Consider the following 15700-nt stretch of genomic DNA (forward strand, 5'->3'; position numbering starts at 1 on the left):
TCTACATGGCACATCTTGACTTGGCAGGATTTGCCCCCTCTTCCTTGCAAAAGCACTCCAAATCTGTCCTTGTGAGGGCATCTCTGGTGCACAGCCCTCTTCTTGTCACCCCACAGATTTTCTATTGGATTTAGGTCTGTGCTCTGGCCATCTATTCCAAAACTTTATTTTTCTTGTGAAGCCGTTCTTTTGTTCTGAATGTATGCTTGAGGTCATTGTGTTGAAAGGTGAAATTCCTCTTAAGCTTTCTAGCAGACACCTGAAGTTTTTGGATCAAAAGTGATTGGTATTTGGAACTGTTAATTCCCTCCACCTTGACTAAAGCCCCAGTTCCAGCTGAAGAAAAGCATCCCCGAAGCTTGATATGCCACCACGATGTTTCACATCACCAAAAGAACACCAACCCAACAGTGAAGTTTTTCCACCAAATGTACCTTTTTGTATTTGTGGCCAAAAAGTTTCAACCTTGGTCTCATCAGACCAGAACACATTTTCAAACATGAAACCTTCGAACAACAAAAAACAAACTAAAATGAACTACCACTGACTCCCAAAATCAGGGCAACAATAAAGTCCAATCCAGTAAGCTTAAATAGTAAAAGTGGAAAGTTTTATTACATTTTCACACATGCTTTTGGGAGAGCTTATCTATTTTGCCAATTTTACCTGGGCTTGGATCTTTGTGTAAGAAAAGGCTTCGGTTTTGCAACTTTGCCCCATAGTCCAGACATGTGAAGAAGACAGGAGATTGTCGCATGTAGTACTTGCCAGAAATTTCTGCAGCTCCTTCAGTTTTGGTGTAGGTATACATTTTAATGCACAAGTTATGTGCTTTCGTCAAAGCAGATCCACAAGACTTCCTCAGAACTTTGATGTAGATGTCTTGGCAGCCTCCCTGATCAGTGTTGTTTCCTCAATTTTGGAGGGACGTCCAGTTCTTTGTAACGTCACTGTTGTCCCATATTTTCTCCACTTTTTGACTCTTCACTGTGTTCCATGGTGTATCCAATGCTGTGGTTATTTTTTTTTACCATTCTGGCTGACACCTTTCAACAGTGAGATCACTTTGCTTTTGTAAGCTCTCTGCAAACCATGGCTGTTGTAACAGGCAACTGAGCGAATGTCAGGAAAATCCTACCAGGAAAGCTGAAATTAATTTGATGTTAATCAGTCTCTCAATTGATGGCAGGTGTGTACGCAAGACTGAATGCTGTAGCCAAATCAAAAGGTGCTTCAAAGCATTCATTTTAAGGGTGTGCAGAATTATGCAACCAGCTTTTTGTACATCTGTTAGGGTACAAAATATAAAAAGATTTGTTTTTTCAATCTAATTGTATGGGTTGTTAGTTACATTACAGGTGGGGAAAGTTGTGAAGTGATTTTATTGTGGTGTCGTGCGCACAAAAAAACAGGCGTTTTAACAGGGGTGTGCACTTTTTTTGTTATTGTTTATATATTATATATATATTACATATGTGTGTGATGTATGTGTGTATGTATGTCACTCTAAAGCCAAAACCACAGCATCCATAGGACCAGACGACATCCTAGGCTGTGTTTTACGTTAACTTCAGAACGAGCTGACTCCCTTCCTAAGCACCATGTTCAGTCATACCCTCACGTCAGGCTTGTGCCCTTGGCACACAGCAACAGTTATCCCACTCCACAAAAGGGGAGCCACCATTGATCCCGGGAACTATCGCACTATTACCCTGATCTGGTCTGTAAGGCCATGGAACTCCTAAACAACGTCTTTGGTAACCTCCAAACTTTGGAACCTGTCCAGTTTGGATTTGTGAAAGGCAGATCATGTCTTCTGAACCTGATCGACTTTGAGGCAGTCACCAAAGCCGTAGACGAGGGTAAGGTGGTTCACACAGCATCTTGACCTCGCCAAGGCTTTTGACACCGTCCCCCATTCTGGGATTATAGCTAAACTAGGTGTAAATCCCTACATCACAAGGTGGGTTGCCAACTGACGACCCACACTGTAAGAGTTGGATTCCAAATTTGACTTCAAACCAGTGACAAGTGGAGTACCACAAGGTTCAGTCCTGGGACCTCCTGTTTGGTATCTACTTCTCTGAAGTGCAGGTTAACACGCAGCCTTTCTGCTAAAGTTTGCAGATGACTGCAAACTAGGAGCCTTAGTTGAATCCCCAAATGATGTGGACATCCTACAGAAGGGCCTCACTGAAATGGATGCCTGGTGTCAGAACTATGGCCTCAAGCTCAATGCCAAGAAGTGCATGTTCATCCCCTTTGGTAAAAACTCTGTACATGAACCACCACATAGGCAGCAGTCTACGTAATTCCGAATGTGTGCTAAGACCTTGGGACCCTGGTGGACAGTAGTCTTTCCTTTGATGGTCACATTGCCACAGTAGTCGGGAAATCCTATGTGGCACATCTAATCACAATATGGTTCTCGTCCAGGAAAGAGGTCCTTACCCTCTACTTGACACTCAGACCCATTATAGAGTACAGTGCTCCTTTTGGCATGTACCTCAAAAGATATTTGCAGCAGGTGGAAAGGCCATAAAAGTACCTCACAGGGGATTACTGGCCTCAAACAGACGCCCACACTGACCATCTCAAACAAACAAGCTTTACTCAGTAGCATATTGCCTACTTTTGAGGTGGTCTGCCTAACATATAAAGATATGTCAAACCCCAGAGCTTGTTGGACATGCTAGACCTAAAGAAATCCCAGCATCTCTGAGCTACATGCGCTAGGGACCTGAACCTTGTCAACACAATAAACTGGACATGCTGGAGGGATAAGATTCCTGTCCCAGAGACTTCCCATACTTTGGAACAAGCTACCAATCTATATCAAACAAAGCTCCTCATTGGCATTTAAGAAAAGTCTTGAGTGGATGGGAAATGCACTCTGGAGATGTGGTTCTGCCCAAAAGGGGCACAGGAAATTACTTTCTTGGGTGGCGTAAGCCAGGGAACCTTGTTGGCTAAGCTTGCTTCGGCCCTTAGGCCATAGGTTCATCTAAGTTAAAGTTGAGCCTCCATCCAGATTTATTTGTACATAATAAAGCTGCTTGAACAGAACCCACGAAGGCTAGTCTGTTTTTATCCTGACTGGATGCACGATAATCAGTTTGTCACTTATCCTTTTAATGAGCATGCATGCGAAGTTTGTTACAGATTGTATTTCTGAAGAGAACATGTCCTTTTATTAGCAAAGGCACCTTTTGAATGGTGGTTAGTGACTCCTGTAGTGTTCAAATCCCAGTCATGTTCTGCACTGTAGTGTCCATAAAGTGCTTGTCATGGATCTCCCTTTCCATTGTACCGACATAAGCCGAAAGGTTGTGGTGTCCTGCCTGAGGCTTTTAAAATGTCAGTGTCAAATGAGTTGCACTTGCCGTGCGAGGGATGTTGTAGTGTTGTTTAGAGTGGAGATGAGCGTTAGTTTCATTTATCCCCCCAGTTAAATTGCAGTTTTTGAGGATGGGAAGTGCTCATGTTTTAAGTTTCTTTTTATGCATAACTTGTGATCTGAAGTAGGAGATTCATTTGTCTGCAACCTGTGGGTTATGGATCCGATATCTGATCCGAACCGGCATGGTTTACCAGCTATGGATCAGAGCTCTCAGCTCCTCCCCTCACCCATAATGCCCTGCTCTCCCTACATGACCTCAGATCTAGTTTGCCGCGCTGGTGACCAGATTGGTGTTCTTGAGCTCTTCAGCTAAGTGGTTTTACAAAGTTCTTATACTGTTAAAATTTAATTGTTTTGAAAGTTGAGTGAAAGTTTAGGATTCCCTTTTTGATAGTTATACTTGTTTAGTGATTTAATATTTTTTTACTTAGTTTCCCTCCCCTCGCTGGTAGCGTAGTGTGTGTTTGGGCCTGTTGTGTGTGTTTAGTTACTTTTACTTTTTTCCTTTAGTTTAAGTAACTTTTTAGCTCTTAGGATGTCAGAACAACCTAAAGCTGTTTTTTCTAAGTGCTCCGAGTGTGGCCATAAGCTTTCCCCTGCTGATGGCCACACTGTCGTCGATGCCTTGGGGTTGAACACCTCACTTCTGGATGTTCCATTTGTGCAGGGTTCAACCCCAGGGCATTGAAGGAGCGGAGGTCTAAGCTGGTCCTGGTGGGACTTTTGCCCCCAGATTCGGCTCCGGCCTCCGCTCCTTCGGGGGGGGAACAGTTTCGACGGTTACCTCCTCTCCGGCTCCCCCTCCTCCTCCTGGGACTCTAGTGGTTCGGAGGAGAGGGAAGCTAGAAAGGACCGGAGGGAGAAGCACCATAAGCGGCGGGCCGAGACCTCTGTTTCGGCCCCGCCTGCCAAGCGGGCTTCTCTGGCCTCCTTGTCTGCTGGTTGTCACCAGTGTGCTTTTCACCGGGACCTGAGGAGGAGGAGACCCAATCTCCGTCGAGGCTATCCAGGAGGCACTCGAGGCCTACCTCGGTAGCCTCGTCGAGATCGACCTGTAGCTTGTCAGACGCTGATCTGGACCGGATGATGAGAAGGTTCATCCAGGCCCAGATGCAGATGGGAGTGCTCTTGCCTCCCCCCCCCCCCCCTCTGGGGGGGAGCTTGACCCCTTTCTTTAAACCTGTTGCTCCTTCTCCGACCTGCTACCCGGGATCGGAGCAGTTGGAGCCGAGCAGCTTCGGAGCCGGGGGTGGGTCTGTGCCGATAGTACTCGGTACTTCGGATCCGACCCTGCCCTCGAGTGCTTCGGATCCGACCTCTCGGAGCCTGGATCAGAGCTTCGGATCCGGGGGGATCAGTGCTCCTTCGGCACCGTCTGTCGGAGCGCACTGTCCCTTCGGATCCGAGCGCTTCGGCGCCAGCTCCGATCCACTCCTCAGATCCGAGGGGGAGCAGATTGTCGGATCCTTTGGTCGAGGTCGGCTCCCCTTCGGCATTTGATGTAGTGGAGAGGGCCCTGTTGAGGGTCTCCGGACCCCCGGCACTTGCTTCGGCTCAGTCCCACGCTCCATCTGTACTGGGTCAGGCTTCCACCATCCGGCCCTTGGGACAGCCCGCTCCTTTGCCCCAAGTTGTTCCCTTAGAACAGGTTGCAGTTTGCGAGGAGTCCTCTTGACAGCCCCCCGGAGGATGTTCCCCGCAAACATACGTGCAAAAGGAGGCACATTGACTCCCCCGAGTCTCTCACAGAAGACACTGACTTGGAGGAAGGGGAAGGCTCCCCAAGATCATCCCCGGAGGATGTCTCATTTGGAGACATCATGGAAATGCTCCGCATAAGGGGGGGGGGGTGGGCTGCCCCCAAGTCTTCCTCGGACGAGTCCGTGTTCTTGGAGGCATTTGAAGCGGGCCAGTCTATCTCTTGGGTGTCACCTCCTGCCGACCCCCTGATGGACCTCATTACCACCAGGGCGTGGAAGGAACCGGACACCGTAGAGCCAATCCCAAAAAGGCCCGACCATATTCTCAGTCCCCCGGCTGACCGTGCCCATTGGAGTAAGGGGCCTCTGGTAGATGCCATGTTGACGGCTGCCACCAAGAGGGAACTTGCTCAGGAGAGTCCCTCAGTCCATCCCCCGAGCAAGGAGTCTCGGATGATGGACCGCTTGGGGAAGCGGATGTTTAGTTCAGCGACCTTCTCAGTGAGGGCACTGAACTACCTGGCACATGTGATTAGGATGCAGCGCGATCTTATAAAAGAATACACTGCATCCCCCCCCAGAGTCCATGTTGGAGGAGGACAAAGTGCTGCACTCCACCCGTATGGCCACTCTCAGGTCCGTCACTAATACCTCTATGCGGCTACTGTCCCATGCTGCGGAAGGTGCCGCTAGAGCCGCAGGGGCAGGCCTAGTTACCAGACGTTAGGCCTAGCTCCGTCATTGCGATTTCGCGGAGCCCTTCAAGGCGTCATTTGCGAACGCCCCTTTCAATGGTTCTGCCCTCTTTGGCAAAACTGTTTGTGACACTTTGACCCAGAGCGAAAAGGACGGGAAGACGCTGTGCCGTCGGAATCCGCTTCTCTGTACCCCAGAGGCCCTATTCTAGGAACCAAAAAGGTCAGAAGATGTGGTTCCGGAAGTCGCAGCAATCCCAGCCTGCTCCGGACAACCAGTCCTTCCGTGGCAGAGGAGGACAGGGAGGACGCCGCCCCAGGGGCAGAGGGGCTCCCAGGAACTTCAGGTCCAGAGAACCCCTCTCTGAACGGCCCGCGCAGCAGCCCTGAAGGGTTGCCCGGCTGCTCCACTCTGGAGGCAGTCGGGGGACGTTTTTCGGAGCACCTAGCGGCATGGGAGTCCATAACATCAGACCGTTGGGTCCTCCAGATCATATCCAGAGGATACCGTATCTCTTTTCGTCACATGCCAAAATTGAATTCCCTCCCCGACGTTCCACCCGGTCAGTGGGAGGCCGCTTTGGCAGAAATTGGCCATCTGCTAAAGAAAAGAGCCATCCAGCCAGTCCCCCAGACCAGATCGGATCAGGGTTCTACTCCAGGTTCTTTTTAGTGCCAAAAAAGACGGGGGATCCAAGACCAATTTTAGACCTTTCACTCTTGAACCTGGCAGTTCCCAAGGAGAAATTCCGAATGGTTACATTGCAGTCTATTCTCCCCCTTCTGGGAGAAAACCACTGGATGTGCTCCATAGACCTCAAGGATGCTTACTACCATATACTAATGGACAGGCGCTCCAGGAGGTTTCTCCGCTTCCGGCTGGGAGCCAGTCACTACCAATTCCGGGTCCATCCCTTTGGTCTCACCACAGCCCCCAGGGTGTTCACCAAAGTATTAGCAGTGGTAGCGGCCCACCTGAGGCTTCAGGGGGTGCAGGTCTTTCCCTACCTGGACGACTGGCTTCCCACCGCCCCAATAAGGCATCTACTTCTCTTGGCGCGGGACTCCTTTTTCCATCTTGCTCCTCGTCTGGGCATCACAATAAACGCAATAAAATCCAACCTAGCACCCACGCAGTTCATAGATTTTATAGGTGCCAGGTTAGACACGAGGAGATTGAGAGCCTTCCTCACTGCGGACAGAGTACAAAACCTGCAGCTCCAGGTGCGGGCCATTTTCCACTCAAGCTCAGTTCTGGCGGCGTTGGTCCTGAGGGCCCTAGGGTCCATGGCGGCAGCGATAGCGCTTCTTCCTCTCGCCAGGTTCAATATGCGCATCCTTCAATGGACACTCCTAGTTCAGTGGTCGTATCTTGCTCTTCCTATGCATCATCCCATTGCGATCAGCAAGGCTTGCAAGCGGTCCCTCCTGTGGTGGCTACACTCCAGATCTCCACGGAGGCCGCCGCTTTTGTGCCTCTCCCCCTCTCGCCACGGTGACCACGGACGCCTCCCGCCTCGGGTGGGGGGGGGGGATTTTGCAGGCCAGACGGTCCAAGGCACGTGGAACGATTCAGAGACCTCACTGCATATCAACGTTCTAGAGATGAGAGCGGCGCTCTTAGCGTTGCTAGCACTTCAGGCCTTTCTTCCCTTGGGAACAATTGCGATTCAGTCGGACAACATGTCTGTTGTCTGGTATATCAACAAACAAGGAGGAACCAGGTCTTACCCTCTTTGTCGAAGCCATGAGAGTGTGGGAATGGGCAATCTCCACCAACCGCTCTCTCATAGCAACGCATATTCCGGGTCGGTCCAACATCCTGGCGGACAAACTCAGTCGCACCATTCTCACCCCTTACGAGTGGTCTCTCAATACTCAGGTAGCGGAACGCATCTTCGCACGGTGGGGAACTCCTTGTTGGGATCTTTTTGAGTCTCCCTCAAACACCAAGTGCGACAGTTTTTTCGCTCTAATACCTCCTCCTGGAGGTGCCCCAAGAGACGCTCTGGTGCATGCTTGGCCACCCGGTGGTCTTTATGCTTATCCCCCCTTGCCTCTGATGCTCCAAGTGCTTCAGAAAGCCTCTCGGTTGGGGTGCAGAATGATTCTCATTGCTCCATTTTGGCCTCGACAGATCTGGTTCCCTTTCCTAAGGTCTCACTCAGTGAATCCTCCTTGGGTTCTAGATCCCATTCCGGATCTGATATCTCATCCATCCCGCTTATCTCCCCCGAACCTGGACAACCTGAAGCTGACCGCTTGGCTGCTCCAGTTCCACACCTGATCAGGACTCCCGGTATTTCGTCCCCTGTTAAGGCCATCCTGGTGGCAGCTCATAAGCCATCCACTAGGAAAGTCTACCGCAGTAAGTGGAAACGGTTCTCCTTGTGGGCGGAGCGGCAAGGCCTAAACCCCTTCACAGTTCCCCTTCCTCTGGTGCTTGACTTCTTAACCACTCTTTTTAATGATGGTGCCAGCAGTTCCACAGTCAAAGTACAACTTGCGGCAATTTCTCATTATCATATTGGTCATGACTCCAGTCCACTGATGTCTGCCAAATTGTGTAAGATTTTCCTAAAAGGTACTTTCCTTCTCAGGCCCCCTGTAAAGCAAGTGGTTCCTCCTTGGGACCTTTCTTTAGTCCTCCAGTCCTTGACCGCCCCCCCCCCCTTCGAACCGGCGGCTACGGTAGATCTGAAATTCTCATCTTTCAAGACTGCCTTTTTAGTAGCCATTACCTCGGCCAAGAGAGTCTCAGAACTTCAAGCATTATCAGCCAAACCTCCTTACTTGGTCTTTCATCTGGACAGTGTTTACCTCAGGACCAACCCGTCCTTTCTTCCTAAGGTAGCTTCTGAAGCAAACATTAATCAATCCATTAACCTCCCTGTTTTCTTTCCTAAATATCAAAACAAGGGTGAATACAAGCTTCATTCCTTAGATGTTCACAGGCAACTTAGATTTTATCTAAACAGGACGGCTGGTCATAGGCAGTCCGACCAGTTCATTTCCTTTGCTAAATTTAATTTGGGCAAGCCAATTTCTAAAGTCTCATTATCTCGCTGGATTTCACAGTGCATCTTATTGGCTTATCAAGCTTCTGGAAGGCCCATTGGATGTACATGCCCATTCAACCCAGTCACTCTCTACATCGGCCGCCTTTAAGGCTAGGATTCCTCTAGATGATATTTGTGCAGCAGCCACTTGGGCTTCATCTCATACCTTTATTTCCCACTACAAGTTGGATCTTGCATCTAGGGATAGAGCATCCTTTGGCTCCGCGGTGCTCCGGAATATCCTTCCATGATGGCCGCCCAAGATTCAGGTAGCTGGGGACTCTGTCCCACAGGTTGCAGACAAATGAATCTCCTACTTCAGATTTAGAAGTTATGTACTCACCATAACGTTCCATCTGAGTAGGTGTATTCATTTGTCTGCAACCATCCCGCCCTCCTATCCCCCTGGCCTTTTCAGTTTCCTGCATATGATGTTACCCTTTTCAGGGTGTTCATGCTGTTGGCAAACTCGATCTGAGGTCATGTAGGGAGAGCAGGGCATTATGGGTGAGGGGAGGAGCTGAGATTTCGGATCCATAGCTGGTAAACCATGCCGGTTCGGATCCGATATCGGATCCATAACCCACAGGTTGCAGACAGATGACTACACCTACTCAGATGGAACGTTATGGTGAGTACATAACTTCTAAATTTGCTCTCTAGGCATTTGTTAATTATATAGAAAGCTGTTGCCAGCTTTAATTTCCTAGCGTTGCGTTTGTTCACCCCCATGGTTACAAGGTGTAGTAAGGGGCGATGGTTACAAGGTGTAGTAAGGGGCGGTGCCTAGTAGTACTTAGCTGCCCGAGTGATTCGGTAAAGCCTATAATAGAATTGACCATTCGTTTTCTCTGGCTTGTCTGCAGCTGTTGTAAAGTTGGTGCTGACTATTAAGGAGCTGTTTGATTTGATTTCTGTGGTCCAGTTTTCCAGAATTTGAGCTCCCCTGCCTCCATTACATAACTGTGGGACACTTTTACCAGACACCACTCCTGTGCCGAGGCTGAAAAAGGTCCATGGAGAACAGTGCACTACCTTGGCTTAGAAACGGAGAAAATTAAATTTTAACTGATTTTTGTTTTATTTTGGGTGTGCTTCAATGCTTTGTCTCTGTCTCTACTTTGTATTCAGAGAGAATGATGAATCTAAAGAAAAGGAGAAAGAAAAGAAGGTGAAAAAGACCATCCCGTCATGGGCTACCCTTTCTGCAAGCCAGCTGGCTCGCGTACAGAAGCAAACTCCTCTGTCAGCGTCTTCTCGTCCGAAGATGGATGCTATCCTGACTGAGGCCATCAAGGCAAGTTCAGTGTTTTTTTTTTGCCCATGCCTGGCTACCTTGACAGCTCTGCAGTGTTTAGGAGTTTCGTTTGCTGTGCTTAACGATTTGGTTAACTCTGTGGACTACTTTGTCTAACTTGTACAAATATTTTAAAAATGGAAATGAGAGAGTTGCACTTGTATGAATATTCTAAATGTATTTCAACTTGCAGTAAATGTGATCACCCTCAAGCCTAGAGCAGCCAAATAGAAAATAAAAATTACATGTTTTACATGCCTGTTTTGCAGATGCATTTCAGCTGTATCTACAGTGTGATATATTTGGGTACATTGTTTTATTTAGTGTAGTACATTCTGTTATGCTGCATTTCTTAATAGCAGGAGGGAGGCAGCGAGCCTATGGAGTCTATCCTGTGTGCCTTACAATTCTACCTACCCATTACCTTTTTTAACCTTTTCAATGCCCTCTGGGGATTCCTTCTCCCCCACTTTTCCATTGCTCGTTAGTCCACAAACCCTTCTATGACAGTACTTTCAGACATTCGGGTAGTATTTGGTTTGTCTGCTGCTTCCCACCCTTTTGTTCCTGTTCAGGATGACCCCTTCATATTTCAGTGTCATTGTTATGCAAAAATATCTTGTCTGCCTCCCCAGTCTCTCTTGGCTTCTAGTCAGAAGACCTGTAGATCCTTTTGTCATATTCTTTCCCCTTGGATTTTTGGGCTTGCTTTCCTGTCAAGTCTTTCCAGCACCCTGCTGTTCTTTCCCTTGTATGATGTCCAGAAGTGCACTGAAGTGCCTGGTCTGGCGAAGTCCTTGCAGAGTTGTAAAATTAACTGTCTTCCGAAGGCTAGTCCCGTATCATTCTGTTTGCTGCCCTTTTTAGTCTTGGTGGTCAGGTTATAGGTGTTTTCAACACTACTACATTTTCCTTGGTCTGTTATTGCCCCTTCCACTCCTCCCAGGTTATACATGCCACGAGACTTGTGTTGTAAAAGCTGGACTTTCTTTGTGTACAACTCCTAACTGCTACTTTCCTGCCCATTTGTTTCTCCACTACACTTCTCCTTCACCACAGTTGCTGCACCCGTCTGTGCCATCCGCAAAAGTAATTCTGATGAATCCAAGACCAAAAAAAATCACTGAAGAGCCTTGGACACAGGCAAGACCCTGCAGTGCTCCACTAGTGTTTTACTAATTTCCTGGCATTGTTCCTGTCACCACAGCCTGTTGTCCACATCATTGGAGTGAAACTCTCCAGTTTCACTCTTGGTCCCAACACCAGTCCCTCCTGTTTTCCTGTATGCCTTGCTTATGGGGCAGTGCAGGGCCTTTCTTGGTTAGAATATTTGTGGTATTTCCCTAACAAGTTCACCTGTGACCCTGAAGTAAAACTGAATTGTTGATGCTTGCAGGCTGTGAACCTACATTTGTGCTGTCTTGAAGATTCTTGTCCTCTAGAACTGCTACAGGCCTTCCCTTTAGGGTTTCAGTTTCCATGGCTTTCACTGACACTTAAGCTGACCTTTTGTTCCCTGGGTATTTTTGTTCAGTATTTGTGCAAAGGTATCCCATTTGGTGTTTTCCACTACTTTACTTTGCACTTGCACAAGAACCAGTCATTTAGTAACTATCTTTATTGGGGTTGGGGTGGGGGGTGCTGACAACACTTTGACCAGATTTCTGAACATTCTTGGAGGCATCCCATATATATGGTCCTTATCTTCTCTTATCTTCTCTGTGGGCAGCAACATCCCTCTGTCCACAGTTGTCCACATTTTGTCCTGCCTCCCTCCCAGCCCGTCTTGAGTTCTGCTCCATCCTTTTGTCTGATATGTACTTAATATCCCTGCTACCCTTCTTGCTGATTTACATTTAGCTGTAGAGTTTTCTCCTTTACCAGCTTTGCCTTTTTGCTGCTTGCTGTGTACCGTTTCTCCTCTGCTACTCTGCACACTTTCTTCCTCTTATAGGCTGTTTATACCTAATTGCAGTCTGTTCTAACCTTTCTCCTCTGCTACTCCGCACACTTTCTTCCTCTTGTAGGCTGTTTTTACCTAATTGCAGTCTGTTCTAACCTTTTACTACATAGATCTTTTGAGTGTGCATTTATTGATTCAGGATTTAACTATCTCAAAATATGTTCAGTGACAACTGTGTAAATCAGTCTCAAGTATCCTCCAAAGGATTGATTTGACTTCATGGACCGATCTTTGTGGCAGTACAATTCCGGTTTATCCCTTTGTGAACTGTTTAACAACTTACTTCATGTACCCAGGGTGCAGGGTTTTATTCCTTACTCTTATGTTAGATTACGGTGTGGTTAACCAGACAGTTCTGTATTGCCCCTGAAAAATTGAGACATCAGTGCCTATGTGGTGAACAGATGTGTAAATGTATAGATATTGTGTCACACACTTGGATTTGTTTGAGCATCTATTACACAAAGATAACCCAAGTAAACACAAAATGCAGTTTAAGTGATTTTGAGGAGGAAACCTATCCAAACCTATATGGCCCTAATAACTGGTTGCGGCACCCTTCGCAGCAACAACTGCAATAGTGTTTCCGCTAACTGACTAGGAGCGTTTCACATTGAGGAATTTTCTCCCACTCTTTGCAGAATTGTTTTAATTCAGCCATATTGGAGGGTTTCCAAGCATGAGCAGGCTAAGGTCATGCCACAGTGTTTCAGTTGGATTAAGTCCGGACTTTGACTAGGTCACTCCAAAACCTTTGTGTTTTTTAGCCATTCAGAGGTAGACTTGGTGTGTTTTGGATCATTGTACTGCTGAAGAACCCAATTTCGCTTCAGCTTGAGGTCACAAACTGCAGGCCAAATGTTCTCTCTCCGGATTTTTTGGTAGAGAGCAGAATTCATGGTTCCATCAATAACAGCAAGTCCAGAAGCAGCAATGCAGCCCCAGATAATCACACTACCACCACCATGTTTGAATGTTGACATGATGTTTTTTATGAAATGCTGTAAGTTTTCCACTAGATTTAACTGGGTGCACACCTCCAAAAATATTTTCCCAAAAGTCTTGGATCATTTTTCTTTTAGCACAAGTGAGACAAGCCTGTGTTCTTTTTGGTCGGCAGTGGTTTTCGCCTTTAACTCTGCCGTGCATGCCATTTTTTCCCAGTCTCTTTCTTATGGTTGTAACACTGATCTTTAACTGAGGCAAGTGAGGCCTGCAATTCATTAAATGTTCTAGGTTCTTTTGTGACCTCTTGGATGAATAGTCACTGTCCTTTTGGGGTAATTTTTGTAGGCCAGCCTCTCCTGGGAAGGTTCACCACTGTTCCATGTTTTCTCCATTTGTGGATAATGGCTCACTGTGTATGTTCTTTGTGTTTCACTGTTGCAGCCATTACATTTTGACAAGCTGCTGGCAGGTTGCTCTGTCGGCCTGAATATCAAAGTCTTTGGTCCCGCGTCGGTTGCTGTCTCTTCTTCCATGATGTCAGGTTGTCAGGAGTATAAAACATGCAGCCGACGCCATTTTCTTTAGTCTTTCTTGCCACGTGGTGACCAAAGCAGTTCGCAAATGCCAGTCGGCAGACTCCTGAAATTTTCGCATTAGAGTTTCAGTACAAAAGTCTTCAATTAAAGCTAAGTACCCCATTGGGGAAACTTTTTTTTCTCTCTCCATACCGATGTCAGTAAAAGTAAATAATTGCATTACTTGTGGGAAGCACATACCTCATAAGGATTTCCATTTGTACTGTATTCCTTGCCTAGGCCCAGATCATAACATGCCTTACTGTCGGTTTTGTGCTAGATTTAACCAACGCACTGAGCGTCTGTATATCTTTGCTTCAAAATATTTTGGAGACTGATTTAATTACCCTGAAATGTCGTCTGATAGCAATCTGACTACCAGAGTTCACAAAAATGCAAAGAAAAGGACAGATACAAAGTCCAGGTCCAAAACGGACTAAGCTTTTAAGCCGGTCGCCGGTACTCTGGTGCTTTCGCAGCCCCTGATACCCACTACTTTTGAGTCGCAGGCCTCTACCAAGACCCATGTGGAGCCTGGCATGCCACGAGATTCTCAAAGTATTGTACCCGTGGATGTCTCTCCCTCGGATGAGTCCGGAGCCACTGAGCAGGCACCAGCTTCTTTGGGTGTTTTCAGACTGCATTTCTATATAAAACAGACGCCAGCTTCAAAAGCAAAGACAAAAGCTACTGCCTAAAAAAAGATTATCAAAATGGCTGAAGACTTGATTACCTTGATCAGGGGTCCCCCCCCCCCCCAAAAAAGAGGCCTAGGCAAGACGCGACGCTGTATATGAATCTTCACATCCTGTTTCTGTTTCTTCTAATTCCTCTTCTGATGAGGAATTTTCTATACCACCCTGTGAGGATTCAGATGCAGAGGAATCCATCCCATCTGCATCTCCTGAGGATTATTCTTTTGGTGAAACCTTGCATACTTTGAGGAACATTTTCATTGGGACAGTCAAAATTTCTCATTCAAAAGAGGCTTAGGGATTTCCTTCTTCCTCGGCATAGGCCTTTGGCCATACCTCCTGTATTAGACATTTGGTGTGTTTTTTGGAGTTAGTATGACTCCCCGAAACATTTCACAGTTACCCAAAGGTGTAAAGGCCTCGACAGCTAAGAATCCTACCCCCTTTGATAGAGATTCCAGGGCGCTGGATAGATGGGAAAATGTTTATACGTCTACAACCTTGGCAATTAGGGCCTTGAACTGCCAGTTTCATATGCTTAAATATCAACAGCATGTTATGGGCTTATTGAAACAGTAAATTATTTCTGAATGTGCAGAAAATAAAAAATTACAGGAATTACTGCATGCAGCTGAACAAGTTGGAAAGCATACTTTGCAATGTCGTTTTGATTCCTTGGAGGCCTCCTGCAGGGCCACGGTCATCTGTGATTAGGAGGCATGCCTGGCTCAAGGAGCAAAATCTGCCTGATCATGTTAAAGCTAAATTGTTGGATGCACCTTTACAGCTTGATACTCTGTTTGGTAAAAAGGCAGAAGAGGTTTTAAAGAAAGTGGAAGCAAACTGTAAAAGACTTAAAAGTGCAGCCACCAAGATTCATTAGACACTGGCCTACCAAAAATTGGTTCTTTCCTGTGTCTGGCAGAGCCTCACTGGGCAAATCCAGGCACTCAAAAGGCTCCAGATATCAATCACAGGGTTCTTGCAGGTCAAAGCAATGGGGTGCCTCTACCTCCAAATCTGGAGGAAACCAAGCACAACCCTACAGAAAACAGTCTCAATGACTTCCCTCTGCCATCACCAAGCACTTATCTTTTGGCAGCCCCCCTTATACTAGTACTTCATGCTCAAAATTGGCAGTTGATGACCCAGGACAAGTGGGTATTGAACATAGTATCCCAGGGATACAGTTTCCATTTCCATACCTTGCCAGTTCAAAACTGTTGGTCAGATCTGCTACAAAATCAATGGGCAGAGGCACAAACAAGTTGAATCCCTCATGGATATGGGGGCTGTTCAGCCAGTATTCGAAATAGGACTGGTTTTACTAAAGACTGTTCTTGGTACCCAGAAAAGACCATGCCTGGC

At 47.0% G+C, this 15700-nt stretch overlaps 1 protein-coding gene across 1 annotated transcript in view; it reads left to right on the forward strand.

The window, feature by feature from the left end:
• Positions 1–15700, forward strand: part of HP1BP3 (heterochromatin protein 1 binding protein 3) — a 290037-nt gene that overhangs the window by 56406 nt on the left and 217931 nt on the right. The window contains exon 4 of the mRNA XM_044063174.1: positions 9986–10151. Coding sequence (XP_043919109.1) covers positions 9986–10151 — 166 coding nt within the window. The remainder of the gene's footprint in view (positions 1–9985; positions 10152–15700) is intronic.

This window comes from Protopterus annectens, chromosome 2.part1, assembly GCF_019279795.1.
Source record: "Protopterus annectens isolate FY-2018-M chromosome 2.part1, PAN1.0, whole genome shotgun sequence".
In the NCBI taxonomy this organism is placed as follows: Eukaryota; Metazoa; Chordata; order Ceratodontiformes; family Protopteridae; genus Protopterus; species Protopterus annectens.